Here is a 20,949-nt window from a genome sequence, read left to right on the forward strand (position 1 = left end):
TAGATGATAGGAAAGGAGCTCTGAAACTTCCTTTATAACCTCCTTTAGATTAGGGAACACTGGACCTTCCTTTACAAAGGAAAGGAGAAAATGCTGTCCCACAATGCCTTGCCGGGGCAACATTTACCGTGACACAACACTTGGCCGTTCACTGAAACAACCGATCGTGACCAAGATATGGTTCTCATGAAAGTTATGGTGCTTATCAAGCAATTTGAAACTTATGCTGTAACTTGCCAGGGTGCTTTGTTTTGATTGCTCAGCATTTTATGAATCAAAAGGAGAAATACGAACGTTACTTTTTTTACTGAAATGATCAAATAAAGTCAACATTTCTCAGCTGTATGGTGTTTCTTAAACTTTTAAAACATGTTTGAATGATGATATACACAGTTATAGATTAAGGCCTAACAAGTTTATATATTTTGTATTTATACAATCATACGTATTGTGATTCATGTGGATTAATACGTAGGGACCGGAAAGGAATAGTGGAGGAAAGATTATAGGAGCTGATTTTGGACAATTTGAGTGCAACTCTAGACTTGGCACTTGGATAGGAATTTAAAGCAATCACTTGTCACAATATTTTAGATCATTTGTTAAACATGTATTTACTGTTACAGTTTGCACAGCAGGAGCTTTAATTATTGTATATATAGTTAGTTGCTAGTTTGGGAATCTGACCAAGGTGTCAATAAAGTTTTACCAAAGGCTTTTGTAAAACAGAAATAATTATTTGTGGATCATACTTTTTTTTATTGCCGTGAATCTGATTATTTGAGTGAACTGAGTTTAAAAAAGTCACTGTCCACAACTGCAGAGGACTTCCTATTAATGAACTTACGCTGTGTGAAGAGGACAGTCATGCATCACAATTTTTTGTAAGGTCAAAATGTGAAAACACACACACACACACACACACACACACACACACACACACACACACACACACACACACACACACACACACACACACACACACACACACACACACAAACCCTTGCAATTGCAATCTCTGTCATTATGTGGACTATGGTCCATCTGCCTGACCCTTCCCTGCAGGGCGCGCTCTGATTGGCTGTTAGACTTTGTTTAACAGCCTATTTACATCTGCTTCTGATAGGCCGCCCCTCCCTGCCAGACCTTTCTTGCCTTGGGAGGCAAATTAAGAGGGTGATGCTGTGAAAACCAGGAACATGCCCAAGACTCAGACTGGATCAGGAGCCCCTCACAGTGCTGGTGTTTCTCTTTGTGTCCGACTTGTTTACTGCTCCAGATCTTATCAGTGAGTCTGTAGCGGATCAATCAGGTTAATGGAGGGGACCAAAACAAGCTGTAATCTGATGGCTGTCTCTTAACTCCATTCCACTGAAGCCCTTATCTACGCATGTTTTCTATGCAGCCCAAACTTTTTCTCCTGTTGTTCTCCAACACAAAGCACTCTCTCTGTCTGTTACACTCTCACACACAGGAGTTGAGATAGTGATTTTAGATGTATGTATAAAACTGTTTTACAAGAAGCTCTGTGAAAAAGAGCGGCTGCCTCTCTATAATACTCACTTTACACTGGCACTCTTAACAGGAACAGCATTCCTGTCATTCAGGATACACAGTATTCCGGACATCATGCCTCTGGGATCTAGCTGTAGGAAACTTTGAGGGGGAGTGTTCAAAGGTGGAGCTTAAATCTAAGCTTGTGGGACAGGACCTTAAGATAGCACACGAGTATTGAGCAGAGGTGCATGTTTGATGGTTCAATTTTCTCCTACTCCAGTGGGAAATGCTTTCACAATGGATCGGATTTGATCACAACACAAGGACTTCAAGTTAATGTGTGTGTGTGTGTGTGTGCTGGAGGACTCTTGAGTGAAGTTGGTATTAAACAGAGTTCATGAGAATGTTGCCTGGAGTTTATCTGATCTGATACCAGATTGAAGAGGACGTGCTTTCAGTGCTGCTGAGATATCTGGTTGTTGGTGGGCTTGAGAGGGGGGAAACTACTGCTATGGCAGGGGTCACGAGGAAGGGATCTGGGAGACCCTCGTACTACTACAGATTCCTGGGCAAGTCTCGACTGCAGCGTCAGCGAAGCCGGTCCCGCAGCCGCACCAGGCCATCTGTCAGCAGGGGTAATAAACACTACTACTACTACTGATCAAACAAGTTCTCCTTGCAGCAGATCAGCCTTGTTTTATACTCTAGTAGGCATGTCTAGTTACTTTGTTCCTACATAACACTGGAGCTGTAGCTGATAAAGTTCAGAAGAAACATATTGTAGCTCAGTTACTCTCTTTGACAGTGTCTGTATCTCTTTTATATTTGTATTATTATGCATTTTATTGGACATGCAGGCTACATTCTGTGTGAGCTACATGAGGAAAAACAGTTCCCCTTTCTTGCTAATACAAGACACACTTTGCAGCATTATTTTTAGAACCCACAGTGACACTGTTGCAGATGTGTTTGTGCTTGTGTGTGTCATGAGAAGCCGAGTGGGATGATAGTTTGGCGTCACTATTCACAAGGTGATGCTACTCTCAAATTGCACCATCAACACTTGACAGCTCACAGCTTCATGACAACTTGCACAGTTTCAACCAAGTATTTGTGTTAAAAGTTACAGACAAAAAGGTGCATAAGTGAGTGGAAATGCAACAATTGCAACTTGGCAAACTTTTACAGGTCTGACCTGCTATTTACCCTGCTGATTATACCCTGTCCTGATTCACTTTCTTTATAAGAACAAGGATTAACAGATGTTTTTGTACCTTTTTTGGATGGATAACGTGGTTTATTGATTGTGAACACAATATGTAAATAGTATTATAAAGGACCATAGGATAGAAATCAAGAATTGAACAGCGGTGGATTTTTGATGATTTAGCCTGCTCTTATCTAAGAAAATTCTAAGAAAATATTCTATGCTATGTGTGTAGGCCTATTATACCATCAACCTTTCCATCTCAAACCCTTTATTTATTCCATTGTTAATGACATCAGTGCGTGGTTGTTTGTATTTTATTATATTTATATACCATGAGGTTGATCAGCTGTTCCCCTTTCATGACTGGAAAGCGACACAATTCCAGTCAACGGCCAAGCATCGTTGCTTCTCTATTATTATATTTTCTGTACTCAATAACTTCTTCTTTTTTCTGTGAGCTCATGTCCTCCAGCACTTTGCTTCTTCTCTTGGCTGCTGCCTCCCAGTGCTCCCTGCTCACTGCTGGAGGCGCTTTCTGAACGGCAAGGTTATAGTGATAAGTCTGCCCCTAAGGCTTAGCTGAAGTTTCTTGGATTGTTAGAGAAGAAGTTTATCTGAATTCATCAGCCTATTGACTTTTCTCCAAATGAACTGCCAACAAAGATATAAAGTAGCAGTGCTGTGCATCTGTTGCTGTGGATCATGATGCAAAAACCTGGAGACCGAAAGCTCAGGCAGGCAAACATGAGGCTCATTTTCACTGAAACTCTACACCGCTTGTATTTTTTTTTAAGATGACCCGTATTATGTAAGGCTAGTTAGTCCTGTCGACAGACAAAGACAGTCATGGTCATGAGAGAGACAAACAGAGTGTGCAGGTGCCTGCTTTGTCTTTACTTCTCTTCTTTGTCTGATGAAAGAGATGCTTTGAAGTCTCCCCTCTGTGTCATTCAAAAAACACACACATGCATTTGAGCGAATGTAAAAAGACACACACCAACACACACTGCCTTGATCTTTGTGGATAAGTGCAAGCTCCCCTCACAAAAACTTTTACACACTATGCACATTAACGCAGTGACACGTAGAGAGTAGAGTTGTTTCCAGATGAAGACCCCTCTCAAGAGCAATACATGGCACACTTTGATTTCTGCACTTCAAATGGTTTAAAGAAGTTGTGGTTTTCCTTTTCAAACTTTTAACAGTGTGTTGTCGTACTTCAGTGTTCTAGAGACTTGTATGTCGGTCAGCTCGCAGAATTGTCAGGAGGTCATTTGACCACATTTCCTCTATTTAGAGGAATTACTATAATTGAATCATATTGATTGTTGAAGCTGCAGAGAATGTTTAAGCTGCTGCATCATGGCAGTATGAATGTCTTGTATGGCAAATATATAGTTTTGCTCTCTTAAAGTAGATATAATCAATATTTCTTTGTCAACATAAATCTTCTTGGTGGGAGGAATCGCTTGTTTTTATGAATTTGTATTGAGTTATCAACCAAATATGTAGTTTTCTTAGCTCTACATGGCTTTATTAGCATCTTATGTTTGTTTTGGGGTTTCTTCAATCCGACAACCTCACTTGTTTTGGTTGAGTCTTACAGCTCTCATGATTTATATCACACAAACCAAGCCCCCAGGAAGTGCTCCGGGCTTGGAGAAAATATTGGCAGTGGCCAAACAGCGGGTACTACAACTTCTTTATCAGTCCGTGACGTGATCCGGTCCAGAAAGACTTTTTCCCATTGACTTACATTGGGAAAGAGACGTCTGTACATCGGTGGATAATTTGATTTAAACCAAATAAAGTACCCAGTATGAACCTTTTTTATAGCCCTTATTAAAAACATTAGGTCTTTATAGTTGTAAAGTGCGCTAAAAGCTGAATCCAAATGTATTTTCTCTCTCCATTCATTCTACTAAGCCGAGAACAGGAGATTGGGGACGGGGCTGAAGGGGAAACTCAACAGCGCATGCTCTATGCTCTTGAGGCATCATGGGTAATTTGTGACGTTTTGCTCTCGAGAATCTCAGGCTATTTCGTCTTCATGCGTCGATGAGCAGCTCTCATAGGAATGAATGAGGGCCCGCCTCCAACGCTGTATCCAGTTCTTATTATACATCCATGTACAAACAGGCAACGTTAGCGACTAGCTAGGTAACATGGGCTTAATGGAGAAATGATTAAGTAAAGAGACAGATGTTTTATGAGTACGTGTAGACCAAAACAAGGCTAAAGTAGTGAGTTACATACTTCATGATACAACAATTGTATTTATAGAATAGTGATCAAAGTTGTTTTTATCCATACTGTCCACCCCTGAGTGTGTTTTCTGTAATTCTTTGAAATGAGGCTTGTGAGAAGAAAAAAAATGTATTTCTCACAGTACACAGTTCTTTGTGCCTGGAGCTAGATGATGTGGTATTTCTGAAATGTGTCTCATTCGAAAAGCTTGGTGACACGGTATAGAAATAGTGTTTTTGTTCACACCACAGCCATGCACAGCCACAGTGTGTGAGTTTATCTAGAGGAAGTGACTGCTGCCCCGGTTGCTGTACACACTGTCACAGGGACAGATGAGGTGGTAGTTCACTGAGCTCATTTGTTATTGTTTTCTCAGCATGTGGGTGCATGTCAGCCTGGCATTATCTTCAAATGGAAAACTTGTATCAGTTCTGTTCACTCGTATCACTCTGGATCCGTTTCCCCTTCTATTGCAGGGGTTGCTGACATTTACATAGAAAACGAGTGGTTATCTCCGACAGAAAATGGCAGAGAGTCGGGCAGAGAAATAGAGAGCGCATTGTCTGCTTGTTTTGCTGCCGTGTTTGGAAAACGCTTGATGTAATCAAACTCTTTGTTCTGAATTGTCCTGTGAATGAAATGCTGTCATTTTTCAAAACAGAATTCATCATCTGTCTCTATTTTTATCTGCACTGGCAGATAACACAAAACAGATTTAAATTGTAAAGGACTTTCCATAGAAAAGTTCTCTTGGCTCTAGTAAACATTTCTATTTCCTCAGAGAGCGGCACTGTGGTGGGAAAATAGGTCTCTGAAAGAGTGGATAGTTTCTCTTTTTTCTTGCTTCCTGTTGGGCAGATACTGTATGTTACTTGGCTTGTTTGTGACGTTATTGCGGGCAATAGTATTGTTTAATGTAGGATCGGGAATGACTGCCATTAAAGGGGGCCCTATAACGGAACATTTTCATATTCATATTTGTATTTCTTGCCTCTCCTGGGACATGTCTCCATGCTTTAATGTTCAAAAAGCTCTTTACTTTAGTCATACTGCCTGTGCCGTAGCACCTTTTCACCCTCTGTCTGAAACCAGAGCCCAGTCTGCTCTGATTGGTTAGCTGGTCGGCTCTATGATTAGTCAACCGCTTAGAGATATCCCGCCCCTTAGCCTATCACGTACAATGTGTTGGAGCGTTAGCCAATAGAAGAGCAAGTGTTACATAGTGATGTTTATAGAACGGAAGTAAACAAAGAAGTCCAATGGAGGCTTCTCTGTCCATAACAGGGCCCCTTTAAGGACTATGATTTATTTACCAAAACCGGCTGGTTATTTCCCTGCAGTATTAACCTGCTATTCTACTTTTCTTTCCATTGACCTTACTGTCTTTCCGCTGATCCCCTATTTTCACTTGAAACACCTTACCCAAAAATCAACTGTGGTACAAATCCATAAGCATGCTCACACGCTGTACATTTGATGTAATTCATAGATAACGTTCCTTCCCTTTCTTACTCTTGAAACCTTGAACCTTAACCATAAACATGCACACACATCACTTTTTCTTCATTTTACTGTCAGACAACCGTTTATGGATAACTTTTGGCTTTCTTACACTTTTTAACCTTTATACTATCCAAACAAATATGAAACCTATTCCTAACATTAAGTGAATTTGCATTTCCAGCTATTTATTTTTCACAGAATATAGTGACTAATAGGTGACTTTATAACTAGTTAAAAGCATTAAAACAATACATTTACAGTAGTAGTTTTAGTTTTTTCCTTGCTGGGAGGCACATACTTCCAGGGTCTCTGCGAGTTACAACACGTCCTGTACCGGTCCACATCAACACTATTTCAATTCTCCTCAAACAAGGAATAACTTAACAAATCTATGAACATGAAGGAGACACTGTAGCAGAATTGTAGTTGTGATAAGACCCAGAAAAAGACAGATATAAAACAATAATACAATTTGAGTCCAACAGCGACGGTAGCATTATAAGTCCCACACAATAAATCCGAAAGAAAGTCAGTACCACAGGCGTGTGATCTGACAGCTCTGTGTTCCAGTGAGAGCTCTGAACATACACCACACTGCATGCAGTAACAGAAGTACCAACTGTGGGAAACATGAAATATCACAACAGTACAGAAAGATTTACAGCCAGCAGCTCGCAAGGAAGTGTTTGAACTCCTCAAAAACATCTGAATAATGCATCACCACTGACAGTTATTGCACATAATCATATTCTCAATGGGTCATTATCAAGAAACACTTTTTGATCTGTGCTGCTACATCATGCTTTGCTTCTGTCGGGCTGTTTAGGATGTTGCAAGAGTTTGTGTTGGTGTGCTGATGGGAAATGAGGACAGAAATAATGCTGTTAGATGGGAAGCACAGCCAGAACAGGACAGTTATGACTCATATTTTCCAATGTCTAGGTCACATTTGTATACACAGGAAGGCTGGAAACGCTTCTGTATTAATGGCTGGTGTCTCAAAGTGTTAAGCTACTTTAAATATTAACACGATGCGGAGAACAAGACCTTAGAGCTTAGCAGTGCCGAGTTCACACGTTAACTTTATGGAAGGACTCACTTTTCCTACTTTCTCTAAAACAGATTAGCCCTTTGATCTGTTTTCGCCCCAGCATCCTCTCTGAGATTAGGGTCATATTTTAAGTAAAACAAAGGACTCGCTAATCAGCATCGGCAGCCTCAGTCTTTGATCATCTTTCCTTTATTTTTAGCAATCAGGCCAAGGACCAGGAGAATATATCACAACGAATTTACCAAGATAAAAAGGAGTTAAAATATATCCCATCTACTTTGTCGGGTCAAATGAAAAGTAAAGGGTAATCAATTCTCCTCTGAGAAGGTGAAATGGGAAGCAGAGACACACAGAGGGCAGGGAAAGTTGATATAGCAATCAAACAGTGAAGTGAGTCCGCCAGAACTCTCCGAATCATCTCAATGTTTAACCCAGGATTACTTTCCCATCGCAGTCTCATCTCTGGCCGTGTGTGTCCTTGTCTACCCCCTTTTCTCTCATCGTGGTGAATAATGGAGACGGGCCAGATGACGCAGTGTTTCTCAGCACCCAAAAGAGTCCAATATCAGGGACAGGTGCAGGCTAATCCCCCTTAATCCAGAGATATCATCTCAGATTACAAGCTAGAGCCACTGGATGATTTCGGGAGTATATGTGTAGAAATATAGAGGATCATCGCCATCTTTCACTCTGAAAATAGCCTGTAACGTATAGCAGACTGTTCAAGTAAGCAATATAATCTCACATGCTCTTATAGTCATGGTAAGAATATGAATACAACTGTGTTTCCATAACATGCATTTGCTCAGCCATTGGTATTCTTGTCTTTCTTGTTTTTCTCTTTACAAAAATATTTGAAATCTGATATTACATTTAGAATACTAGGGGCTAGAAAACAACCACAATATGCAATATAAAAACATGAGGAGGACAAGAAGTTATGCTCAACCACATTTTTTAGAAATGCATCTATTGCCCTTTGAAACCAGTCCGGAAGATCAGATCTCAAAACAGAAGTAAAAGCTTTCCCAGTGAAGCCGACCTGTCACGCCAGGTTGGCCCTGTGCAACCTGTATTTTTTGGGGGAAAAACATCTCAAAGAGCTGTCAGTCATGTGTCGTCTGGTGAAGTTATCATCTGAGACTCAGCCTGCACGAAGTGTTTCTCATATCAGGAGTTTCTGGATGTTATCGAAGTTGGTAGGATTTCAGCCGTCAGCCGAAGGAATGTTGCTTCTGTGTCGCCCTCTGCACAAACACAAACTTCCTCCTCCTGTAACTCACTCTCCTCCTCCTCCTTCTCCACCTCCTCCCCTCTTCTCTGCCTTTTCATAACACATCGCAGACAAAGGCATGCATGTGCCAGACCAAACATGAAGCACAGCCTCTCTCGGGATATCACGTGAACCGGGTCGAATATAGAAACCTTGAGTTTGTGGAGAAAAATCCACCTTAAATCAGCATCAGGGCTGCTTTGTGCTCGTCATATCTGAACTAAATATACCATACATTAGCTTCAAGATTACCCTTTGTTCATTATTTACTTACACTAAATTTAGACACTTGTTTTTCTTGCATGCCAAACGTTTTTCACTGAGGGCCACATTCAGAGAAATATATGAAGGGCTGGGCAACTCACTAGATTTGAGGATATTGCCTCATAAGTAAAGTTGTTGGCAGCTCATTCCTTATAACAGAAGCTTGAGATTGCTTCTAACGGGAAATATGAAGGGGATATTTAACGCTTGTATGTAAATAAGTAATTGGGCTTTTCTCTTACCAACTAAGATTTGTTAGAACATGTTTTCAACTTTAATTGACTGGATTGATTTGAAAAGTTGGCGTATGAATACTACTGTGTAATATATATTTCCATATAAGAAGTACAATATAAGACAATATTTGCGGGCTGCATTTGGCCCCCATAGTTTAAACATCCCTGCTTTAGGGTTAGGGAAAAATCCAAAGGTTGTATCAATTAAAATAGGTGATTGCAGCATTTATCACCAGGCCAACATGTACATTTGTTTAAAATCTCTGACACAACTTGTGCAATATAATCCAAGTATTATTTATCCAGTCATTGGCTCACTTACTTCCCAAACAAACTATGTATTTATGCAAAATCCTTAGTATGTGAAACATTTGTGCATAAACAGTGTCACGCTTGGGAAGATGCACTACTTGTCTATGCAATAACTAATTACGTAGATGTCTATTAAAAAGTATGTTTTAAGCAAAATGCATGAGTTTGCATGAAAGTGAGCTTAAAGCTGCATACATCCAAGTTGGATTGAACTTTACGAGGTCTGAGAGCGTTTATTAATGACTTATTTGATGTAGTTTTTGCTAAATGTGGCACACCATCATAGTTCAATTCATTATGAATGTCCCAATAAAATCCCATATCTTATTTTCAGCTTAATTCTCCTATAAATACATTCTGCTGTGATGTTTGCCTCCATGTAAGGGGCTCGGTGTTGGCAGAGAGTTAAATGGCTGATGACTGTATTTCCGCTAGTGTTTGCTGTGGGTTGAAATGGTTCTCTTTTACTCAATCGTTTCCACACAGTCGCTCCGAGGAGACGGAGCAGCACCTCTTTATCACCCCATCATCTCTGCGCTGTGTAAACATCACATCTTAGGGGTCAAAAGTCCAGCGCTGTCCTCACAGCTCAGTGTTAACACATTACACTCTGTGTGTACCCACACACAACCAAACCATTTCACCCCCGCTCTGCTATCCTCTGTCTCCCTAACACATGTTTTTGAAAGCTGTGTCGGGGATACAGTATGAGCCTTGGTGGGCCTCCACTGTGACCCCCATTACATGGATCACTGTCCAGCTAGGAGTCAGATGCACCACTAATGAGACTATGCCTTCTGACAAAATGAAATGAAGAAAGAAATATTCTCTCTGGCAGATTGGTCTTGGATTGACATTAATTTGCAGTTTATATTCCAGAGACAGACTGAGCTGTTTCTGCGACGCTATCAGCCAGACAATACGAGCTCTGGTTGTCTGGTACTTGAAGGGAATAACTGAAAAAGTGATGTATTTGTGAAGAGGGAGGATGATGGGGCTGGACCGAGAGAAGATAGTCCTCTAGGTAAAGAGAACGCAGTAAACACAGCTTGACAACCTAAGATTTCTGCTGCCCTTTCACCGGCCCACTGAGAATGTATATAGGTGTGTGTGTGTGTGTGTGTGTGTGTGTGTGTGTGTGTGTGTGTGTGTGTGTGTGTGTGTGTGTGTGTGTGTGTGTGTGTGTGTGTGTGTGTGTGTGTGTGTGTGTGTGTGTGTGTGTGTGTGTGTGTGTGAATCTCTTTTCCCTTCTGTCATTACACAAGAACGCTGCATTCTTTTTGGAGGCTGTTTTTCAGCCCTCGGGGTATAGACTTCCTGAAATGCCGACACGTGCTGCTATTGATAACAAGATCCTGTACTCAAACTCTCATTAGCCTCACGAGCACAGGGCGGATTATATGTCTGCTTTGTTCTAATACCCTCTTTTAAAGTGGCTATAATGAATTTTATAATATCAATCGTGGAATTATTGAAGAGGTGAATGTGGAAATTGTCGCTCAGGAGGATTTATATGAATCTTTTTACTTATATTTAAATGTTACTAAGTTTATAAAGCAGATCTCCCAGCATTTGGTTGAGGGTGCAAATATAAATAGGCTACAGCTATAGTTTCTATGCGTCAGATACATAACTTATCAACATTTAGATGTAATTAATTGTATTTAAGTATACTGCAAGTATTTGACCAAACTCTGTTTCAGCCGATATAGCCAACAGTAATAAAGGATCCGCATTGGGTTGGGACCAAAACAACTTTGATCCAACACTTGTAGTTTTAGCCACATAACTCTTAAAGAAGTTGATAGAGAGCAACATTTTCTGTACTAACAAAAAATACTTTTGTTGCCCCCTATTTTTATCATCATGTCTTTATTGTCATCATTGTTGGGTGTAACACAGTTTGTAGGTGTCTCTCACTGCCAAGAAATAGAATAATCAAAAGCAGAAGTAGCAGCAGCCACAAGGCACTTCAATTAGAAGGCTCTGTTAGAATACATTTCATTAAATGCACATATTTACACATTTTACAAACTAAAACAATTCGATATACACACTAAATCATTTAAATATGGCTGGGTGTTCATAAATAGATGCTTAAAAGAACGATAACATGCCAAACAATTAACTATAAATATCTTGGTTCATATCTGCTGGATGTGAACATAAGCAAATGTCTGCTCACAGGGCCTTTAACTGCCCTTTTCCTACCAGATGCAGTGTTATTGTTTTCTATGTTGATTAAAACTCTACTGAAAACCACTTTAGGATCCAATCAGTCCCCACACCTGTTATATAACATGTTTGCGCTCGTCTCCATTAGATTCTTTTGTTGAAATAATGAATGAAGATTGTAGGCAGTAGTCACTATAGAAACCACAGCACCAATCTACAGTACATATCATATGTTAGTCGACATACACAGAATCATATATACCCTTGATGACAAAACAACACGTATTTATAGGGCAGCTACAGTATATTTATGTTTCAGAAATTTGAAAAGGAGCCTGGTGTTGGATGCACCACACTGCATAAAGTCCTATTTTGTGCCTGATTATATATGCTATATATTTATTTTACACTCACTTGCAATCCCATTGGGCTGCTGGATGTGAATGCCTTTTTCTATTTTTTTTTTTTTTTTTACAATAAATAGATTACACATCTTTTCACTGCTGTAGAGGGACATTTGTAAAACAAGATGCAAATCAGGAACTGCAAGTCCACAGAGTAATTACAGTGTACAGAGTGTAGATACTGAATGTTCTGTAAGGCAGATTAAATACAACAATTCGCTTGCAACAACCTTTTTGAATGTTCTCTTTCATCAAGAAGCCACTTAGCACAGCCAGCTCCTCGGGTGATAAAGATCATAAAGCACATCACTCCAGGCAACACAGCAACACAGCAACACGACTGCTGAAAGTCAGCTTTCCTTATTACTATATGAGCACAGCACTTTGGCACAGCTCAAAATAACTTGTTATGCAAAATGGTAATCACCAGTCCTGTTTGCCTCTTGGATGGGTAAATAGATGCTTTCAGTCTGTATTTTAACAGTTTTTGGTGACACATTACCACCTGCCTGCCCAGCATGCTGTTCGGCTGCACACCCCACAAATGATTAAGTCAGACTATATTTACCTTGCTTGTATCGCCTTGACAGCAGCAAAAAATGTTTAAACATCGCTTTTAGAATTCAAGACACTTTCAATCTTTTCTCCTCCACCCTTTCATTTGCAAACGGTAATATCCTGTTCTGTCAGGGCTGAGAGGAAGTGAAGGTCAGCAGGCACCGGTCCCTGGATGGAGCACGCCTGGTCAGGACAACCTGAGGAAATGTTTAGTCTGACCTGGTTAACTAAATGTTAAAGAGGCCCTAGTATGCTTTTTGGCGTTCTCCCTTTCCTGTTGTGTGTTATAATGGTTTGTGTGCATGTAAATGGCATACAAAGGGTAAAATCCCTGTGTTCCCTCCAAAGGGTGTTTCCCTCCCCTGCCCGAACCGGCTCCATTGGACTCCTTTCTTTACTTCCTATGTAACACTCCAGCTTCTATTGGCTAGCACACCACAACTTTGCAAAGGGGCCAGATCACTCTCATAATTCACGAATGCACACAGAAGGATTTACACTTGTACATGATCCGTAAAAGCATTCACACACAAATGTGTTCCATTTCACATACTTGTAAATAAAATCCAAATACAGCAAAAAGTTTGGGTATTTTTGATCTACATATTTGTTTTCCATGTCAAACCGCTGAACCTGCATACACAAACCGCTTTCTGTGCATGGATCGCTGTGCATTCGTGTGTGGGTTTTTTGAGACTCCCCTAATGGTCACCCGATTCGTACTTGTAATTTTTTCCATCTATAGCCAATCACATGTCTCCTCCATTCTAAGCCAATCACATGAGCACGCCCCCACGAGGGTATGATTTCTTGCGTTCGTGACATAGCGCTTCATACGCATTTTGCGCTGTCTGGAGCTGACAGGTCAACTTCAACATGGCGTCTAGCACAAGTGTAAGTGATAAGTGTCTGCGTCAGGCCTGGCACCAGGATAAAATGACTGAGGGGGCTATTATTTATTTTTTTCTTCAGAAAAAAAGTAATTTAATGTACCCATGCAAAAAGGCTGAACAATTAGAACATACGGTTTCAACATTTAAAACATTTATTAACCAAATCACAAAAAATAAATCACAGAAACCTAGAGCAGCACAGGGCTAATACAGTATTGAAAAATCAACGTCAATGTAAATGTGTCAAAGCGGCAGAAAGCAGAATTCCTACAGTTAAGTGGGACAGTGAAGTGCTCTCAGGTACGTTTGAGGGCAATCAAGAAAAGAGAGCGAGCGGCGCAGCTAAAGAGAGTGCGAGTTTACCGAACAGATGAACAGAAGCAGAACAACACAAGTAAAAGAACAAATAAGTATATATTTATTTGTTCTTTTACTTTGTAAGTTAACCACAGTTTCAAGAAAAATTAAGAATAAAAAAATACAAAAACATTTAGAACTGGGAAGTAATCATTTATAGTTGTTTAATAATTGTGACATATTTTGTACTTTTTGATGGATGTATGAGGATCAAGCTGAGGGGGCAAACAATCATTTGAATTTGAATTGAATCATTGACGCAGAGACACGTATCACTTACACTTGTGCTAGACGCCATGTTGAAGTTGACCTGTCAGCTCCGGACAGCGCACAATGCGTATATGAAGCGCTACCTCACGAACGCAAGAAATCATACCCCTCGTGGAGGCACGCTCATGTGATTGGCTTAGAATGGAGGCGACATCTGATTGGCTATAGATGGAAAAAATTACAAGTACAAATCGGGTGACCGTCAGGGGAGTCTCAAAAAACCCACACGCGAATGCACAGCGATCCATGCACAGAAAGCGGTTTGACACGCTTTTGCGGATCATGAAATACAAGTTTGAATCCTTCTGTGTGCATTTGTGAATTATGAGACTGATCTGACCCCATAGGAAGTCTCTAAGTGGTTGACCAGTCACAAAAGAGCCGGCCAGGTAACCAGTCTGAGCAGACTGGGCTCTGGTTTCAGACAGAGGGGGAAACATGTCACAGTAGAGACACTGAATACTAATATTAACCTGAAAATAAGCATAATAGGGCCCCCTTAAAGGAAGGAAGACAGTTGAGGACAGATGGGTAGAGCAGGAGTTAAGTATTACGATTATTTAAATATTTAACATCTCTGATCTTGTGTCTGTTCAAAATACAAATTGTGAAATGACAACCAGGACAAGAACAAGTGGCAAGCTTGATTTGTTTCTTTCTCGGTTTGCTTTGACACATCAAGGTGACACAAACATGTTTTTTACACCCAACATTCACTATGGGTTACGCTTAGAGAAGATAGCAGAGCATGTTACTTAGTCATTAGTAGAAAGAGCTAAAAGGTGAAATTCATTCATTTTACTTTAGAGACTGCTTCCAGTCTTTATGCTAAGCTACGCTAACTCCCTTTTGTCTTAAGCTTCACAGTCAGCTTACATACAGTACGTGACAATATCGTATAACTCTGAGAGACAATATTTCCCAAAAAGTCTATGTTTTGTTGAATGTTTTCAGAAACATGAACTCACTGTCTCTGATGGCCAGACTGACACACATACACTCCTGTGCACACACAAAATGATGGTGACTACCCCCCCCCCCCCCCCCCCCCCCAGGGCTTTCAATGGCATTTTTAGGGTCCCATTAAACAACTGTGATCAAGCCTGCAGGTAGAAGGACTCAAGACGTAGTGATGGCTCTATTTGTGGGCAGATGGTGATGGAGGAGGGAGAGATGGTGCTATGACTTTTTGAGGGAATGTGAAGGATAGAGAATAACAGCGAGCGAGGGGAAATGAAGCGGTAACGAATGACCAAACGTTGACCTTAAGTTGAGATGAAGTTGTGATTGAATGAGAGAATTCAGGGTGGTTTGAAAAGAAAATTAATTTAGGGAAGAAAGTGGATTTGTGAAGTAGAACAAAAAATATATCGAGTAAAAGACAAAAAAGACTTTCAGAGAGCGCAGACCTCCGCCAAGGCCATGTCCTAACTCGCAATATCAATGAGAGTGAAATATAATAAAGTTTCAAATACACTCTAAAATGGCCCATGCCTCACCATTCAACCACGTTTCAAGAAAATCATGCAAGGAGATTTTCTGTAATCCAGCCGACAAAAGCTTTATGTTGAACATAATACATCGAGTGGCCTCAGAAGACCTCCAGACCTGGTAGTTTAAATATAGCTCACCTTTTGACACAACAGCTCTTGACACTTAAGGCCTTAGAAATCCAGACTTGCATGCTAGATGCTCCCTCACCTCAAGATACCAAAATGTCTTCGTCAACATCTGTTAAACAGACCCCTCTAAACGGGACCTGGTTACTATCTGACAGTAGCCACACCGTAAAACCTCTCTTTGAGTATTTACTTCAGTTTGGAATTGGTTTTAATTAAAGTTTTTATTCAAACACAAGTTTACAGTGTGCTGTTGGTTCGAAAATTAGAGAATCAGAGAGACACGGGCGAGATAAAGCGAATGGAAATGTTCCACTCATTTTTAGAGAAGCAACACACACACAGATGGTGATAACATGTGGAAACAGGCACTGCAATTTCACACAGCAATTAGTTCACAGCTAAATACTGTGGGTTTGTGCGTGTGTGTGTGAGCTCTCCTCTGAGCCAGCAGTGTACGAGCGAGGAGACTTCCGTTAAGGCATTGAAAAGCACCAAAGGGGTTGATACCTTGTAGTTGAGTGGTACCATTTTTTACAAGAACAACTGAAATTCACACTGGAGACTTAATCCATTAAAAGTTATGTTTACCTTATCAGCCCTATTTACTTGTGATTGATTTTCTGATTTAAAAGGATCAAATACCCTAGTTGTCATGGCAGCAGACATTTCAATCACACCATTATGGTTCTTTATAATAAGGAAGGGAGACAGATATTTGACAGGCATTATAATGGACTGAGCAGGTTTTAATGTGCCCACTTCCCCATGCATACATTGCCTCATTATTATTTAGTCCCAATGGCTGTTTGTCATGGGAACCATGGAGATGCTATCAATACGGTCCGCCAACTTGAATGCGTCATACCTAAATCACTCTGATTCAACAATCTACAACAAGTCAGGTGATGTTAAAACTCCTTTTGACAGATTTGACTGCTGTGAGATTTTAGCTTTCAGAGATTAACAACAAATACTTGATTTGAGAGGGGAGTGTCTGGGACAGAAACTTGGGGGATTTTGGACTTTGCAGACCATTTACATGCACAAAAACCTATATAACACACTACAGCAAAGACAGCAAACCCCTAAAAGCATACTAAGGCCTCTTTAACACATATTTGAAAATGATATGTTGAGATGGATTCATTAGCTGTTTGCTTTGCTTATTTGAGGCTTGACTTGAACCCCCCCCACTTTTATCATTCACCTCCTAAGTTTTGCCTCCCTATGTGTACTGATACTGGTGTGAAATGAGGAAAAAGCAGAAACTCTCTAACCTCACGTCTCACCCCTCGAATACAAAACCCAGGGCAGGCTTAACAAGTCCCTGTGACAGAGAGACAAAGTTGTTTTAAAATAAAACCCGCCTTACCTCCAGAGCTTGGGATCACTGCTCAGAGGATCCAGATGGTTCTGTTTCTTAATTATAGAAATTGGATTCTGGGACATCTGCTCAGTGTCAGAGCATGTTGTGTTCGTCTGCTGTTTGTTGTCGTGGACTGTGTTTATGTTTATATTAAAATGGGAATTATGGGGGCTGGGATGCCAGCCAGTGTTCGGCACACCAGGAAGTGCTATTCCACCGTTCGTTGTTCAATTACAGTTTGTGCTAATTCAGTTAACCAGCCTGTTAAACAGCAGACAGCTCATTTAGCTCAGCTCAGCATCACAAGCTCATAGAAACAACAAAAGCTGTGTGTGTTCTTGTGTGTGGCTTATTACAGATGCTCTATGTGAAAATGTTTTGTGTCTTCTGGTACAAATTGGTGAAGCCTACATCCAAATGTTGGTAATATCATTTCAGATCATTACCTGATCACCGCAGTTCTCGCCTCCTTCCTTTGTCTAATTTATAATTCCTGAATTTAAATCTAAGCTTTCTGGTTTAGTACCCTAATATCACATATTGGCCAAATCTTATCACATTTTGGGATTAAAAGATTTGGTTTCAGGTCTGATTGACATTTTTGACTAATCTTAGTGAAGATACAGAGGTTTGATAAAGTATTGGAAGTCCACTGATGCTGCAAACTAAATCTGGAGATGATTGGATAAGCAACTGTAGGGAGTTCACAATAACATGTTCCTGTGTAGTGTGTGAACGTGTGTGGGAGAGAAGAGGAGGATTTGCTTCATAATTTCATAATTCCATCCATATTACAGTCTCAGTGCCACACACCAAACACTAATTTAATTAGTTCCCAATGTTGCAGGCAGTCAAATATTTATTTAAATAATGTCACAGAGTCTCATTGGTGCAAAGACCCAATGTGTTTCAAAATAATTTATCAGCATATCTGACCTAGTTTTTCACGATTTCTGTTTCAGGCCTCTTCATTTATATTTTACTTAATGCAATGCATCTTAGAGTGTCCTTCATAAATTCTGCTCACCTAGCCGGGATTTTCCCTGTAGAAAACTCAGTTGTGACAACTGAATGCTGTGTACTCAAAGTTGCAGCTTGTGTACGGGACATACTGGTCTGAACAGCTCTTCATTCATCCTGTGGGGTTATAAAAGTTCACAGAAACCTTGTTGATGGTTTGCTCTGTAGCTAGTTAGCGGTGATGGCTATCTGAAATCTGTGGAGACGTGTATGTTCGGCATCACTCGCATTCCTCCTGGACGTGTCCAGATTTGCTGCTACCGCACACATCCTCATTCTTTCTGTTCTCTCTTTCACAACTCTTTCTGATAAAAAGATAACGGAGGAGTACAGTGAAACGGGATAAGGATGGGAATATCAGCAATGGAATGCACTCATTGCTGACTCCATGGAGGAATGGGTAGTTTAATACTGTGCAAAGTTAAAGGTGTTAGTAGTTAATAACTTTATGGAAAAGAACTTAGTAATTTCTGCTAAAACTGTCAGTATATCCTGACAGAAATGCGTGAGACGGGGTATCTGTCAAAAAAATAAATCTTGTTCCTCTGCCTCCTCCCTGTGTTCCTCATAATTTGATCGTGCCTGATTAAAAAAAACTAAAACAATCAGAGCTGAGAAATCTCCAAAACTCCGATCTAACTAGGCAACTCATTAAATGTGGATCAAGTCTCTGCATTTCCTATTTCTGTTTTTTTAGAAAGATATTTTGGTCATCTTTTTAGATGTTGAATGAGAGAGAAGGTGACCAGTTAAAAACACTTTGCTAAAACTAAGCTCTGCACACTGTCGGCTGCAGGTGAACACAAGAAGTATTTTGGGAGGACACATGATTTTATAGATTAATTTGGCAATGCAAATCAGGATATAGTGAACATTTTTATAATTTTATGAAAGTTTTTTAATTAAGTTACTTTTAACATGATGCAACCTTTCTCACTTTTGCATCTTCTGATACGACATATTCCTTTGATCTCCTACTGCGTGAGTACATGATGAATGTTTTAAACACCGTAGGCTAAGGTTCGGGTTTGTCATGGTGAAATATGTTTCGCCCACATTAAAACTTTCTCTTGCATCAGTCCATTGGACGACCCAAGATTTACCTTCTTGCTCAACACTCAAAGCTCTACCTTTGATTCAGTGTCGTAGATCAGTTTTGCTTTCAACCCTATTATGTAACTCTCGGCAAGAAAGCAGTCAGCTTATTCAACAAAGTGTCAACAAATTGAAATTGGTGTTTTAATTGGGGAAACATTTATGTCTCTGTTTGCAGAGTCTCCTCCAGAGAGGACAGGACGCCGACGCAGCATGCCAGGCAGTTCCTCAGACAAGAGTACACCCACCATGGAGGCTACGTCCACTGCCGCCACGCCTTTCAGAGTCACCGTGAGTACTGTGAGTGTGTTTCTGTGTATCGTCCCTCTCTTCTGTGTTAGAGTAATATGATTTCTATAGCATCAAATCATCACAGAAGTTATATTGGGGTACTTTTCATAGATAGATAGAATAGATAGATGGATAGAATTACTTTATTGATCCAAATTTGGGAAATGTTTTCATTGCAGCATCATAAAAACAAGGCAATGTAATTACAATAAAATAAAATATCATTTTAAAAGACAGTAAAAAAAATACTACTTGGACAAACATTTTTACAGAAAATATAGACAAAATCTAAATATAAAGCAGGATATAATATGTACAATAAGTGTGAAAGGTGAGGAATATTAAATAGAATAAATATAGAATCTAAATCATTTAGATAAGAAATATACCTTTATTGATCCCTGTAGGGAAATTTAGGTATTATCGCAACAACAATATAAGACACATATTTTATACATGAGATAATAAGAATAAATATAAAAAAATACAAAATTAAATAAGAATAAAGATGTAGTCATAGTATGAAAATAAATGACACAGTTCAGTGCAGGGTATTTTTGATTGGTTACGCTTAGTGTTGTGCCAAGCATGCCTATACTCTGACTTTGTCTCCTCCTTAGTTTGCCTTATGAAGCTCTTAGCTGTACATCAATGTCTACAGAAGGCTGCTCTGGTGTCCAGATGGACTCATGCCCATCTGAAACTAATTTACTTCAAATGTCGGAAAGGGGCCTTTGATGTTTGGTGTATACACATCACACATTAACACATCTTGGGTTTGTGTTCAGCACACCATCCTCCACTGCCTTTCTTACTTCCTGTGAGGTTTTTTCACACTGAATAACTTGCACACACACTCCCGAACCAGCACCTGCACAACACAGTGACTCACTTAGAGGAAAACTACACACACACACACACACACACACACACACACACACACACACACACACACACACACACACACACACACACACACACACACACACACACACACACACACACACACACACACACACACACACACACACACACAGAGCAGCCTTCATCTGGCTCTAAATCAAATCTGGCATGCTTGCTGCCATGTTTAATTCAATAGATAAACAGCCAGTTAATGAAGCAAAACAAAAATATCCGCTGTGAGTCATCAATTTCAAGCTAATTAGCAATTAGCAATGCACATTTCCATTAATAAATAATGAGTGGGGAGATGACGACCCGGAGGTGAACTGTAAACAGTGGATGTTGTCCAGGAGGGCCAAGAGCACTCGGTGTGTCATAAACAATCCAACTTCCTGTTACTCT

At 40.1% G+C, this 20,949-nt stretch overlaps 1 protein-coding gene across 1 annotated transcript in view; it reads left to right on the plus strand.

Moving 5' to 3' along the window:
• Nucleotides 1–1,555: 1,555 nt before the first annotated feature.
• Nucleotides 1,556–20,949, plus strand: part of dab2ipb (DAB2 interacting protein b) — a 101,679-nt gene continuing 82,285 nt past the window's right edge. Inside the window, 2 exon segments of the mRNA XM_063889475.1 lie at nt 1,556–2,132; nt 19,532–19,644. Of these exon segments, the coding sequence (XP_063745545.1) occupies nt 2,009–2,132; nt 19,532–19,644 (237 nt within the window). The 5' untranslated portion in view covers nt 1,556–2,008.

This window comes from Eleginops maclovinus, chromosome 8, assembly GCF_036324505.1.
Source record: "Eleginops maclovinus isolate JMC-PN-2008 ecotype Puerto Natales chromosome 8, JC_Emac_rtc_rv5, whole genome shotgun sequence".
In the NCBI taxonomy this organism is placed as follows: Eukaryota; Metazoa; Chordata; class Actinopteri; order Perciformes; family Eleginopidae; genus Eleginops; species Eleginops maclovinus.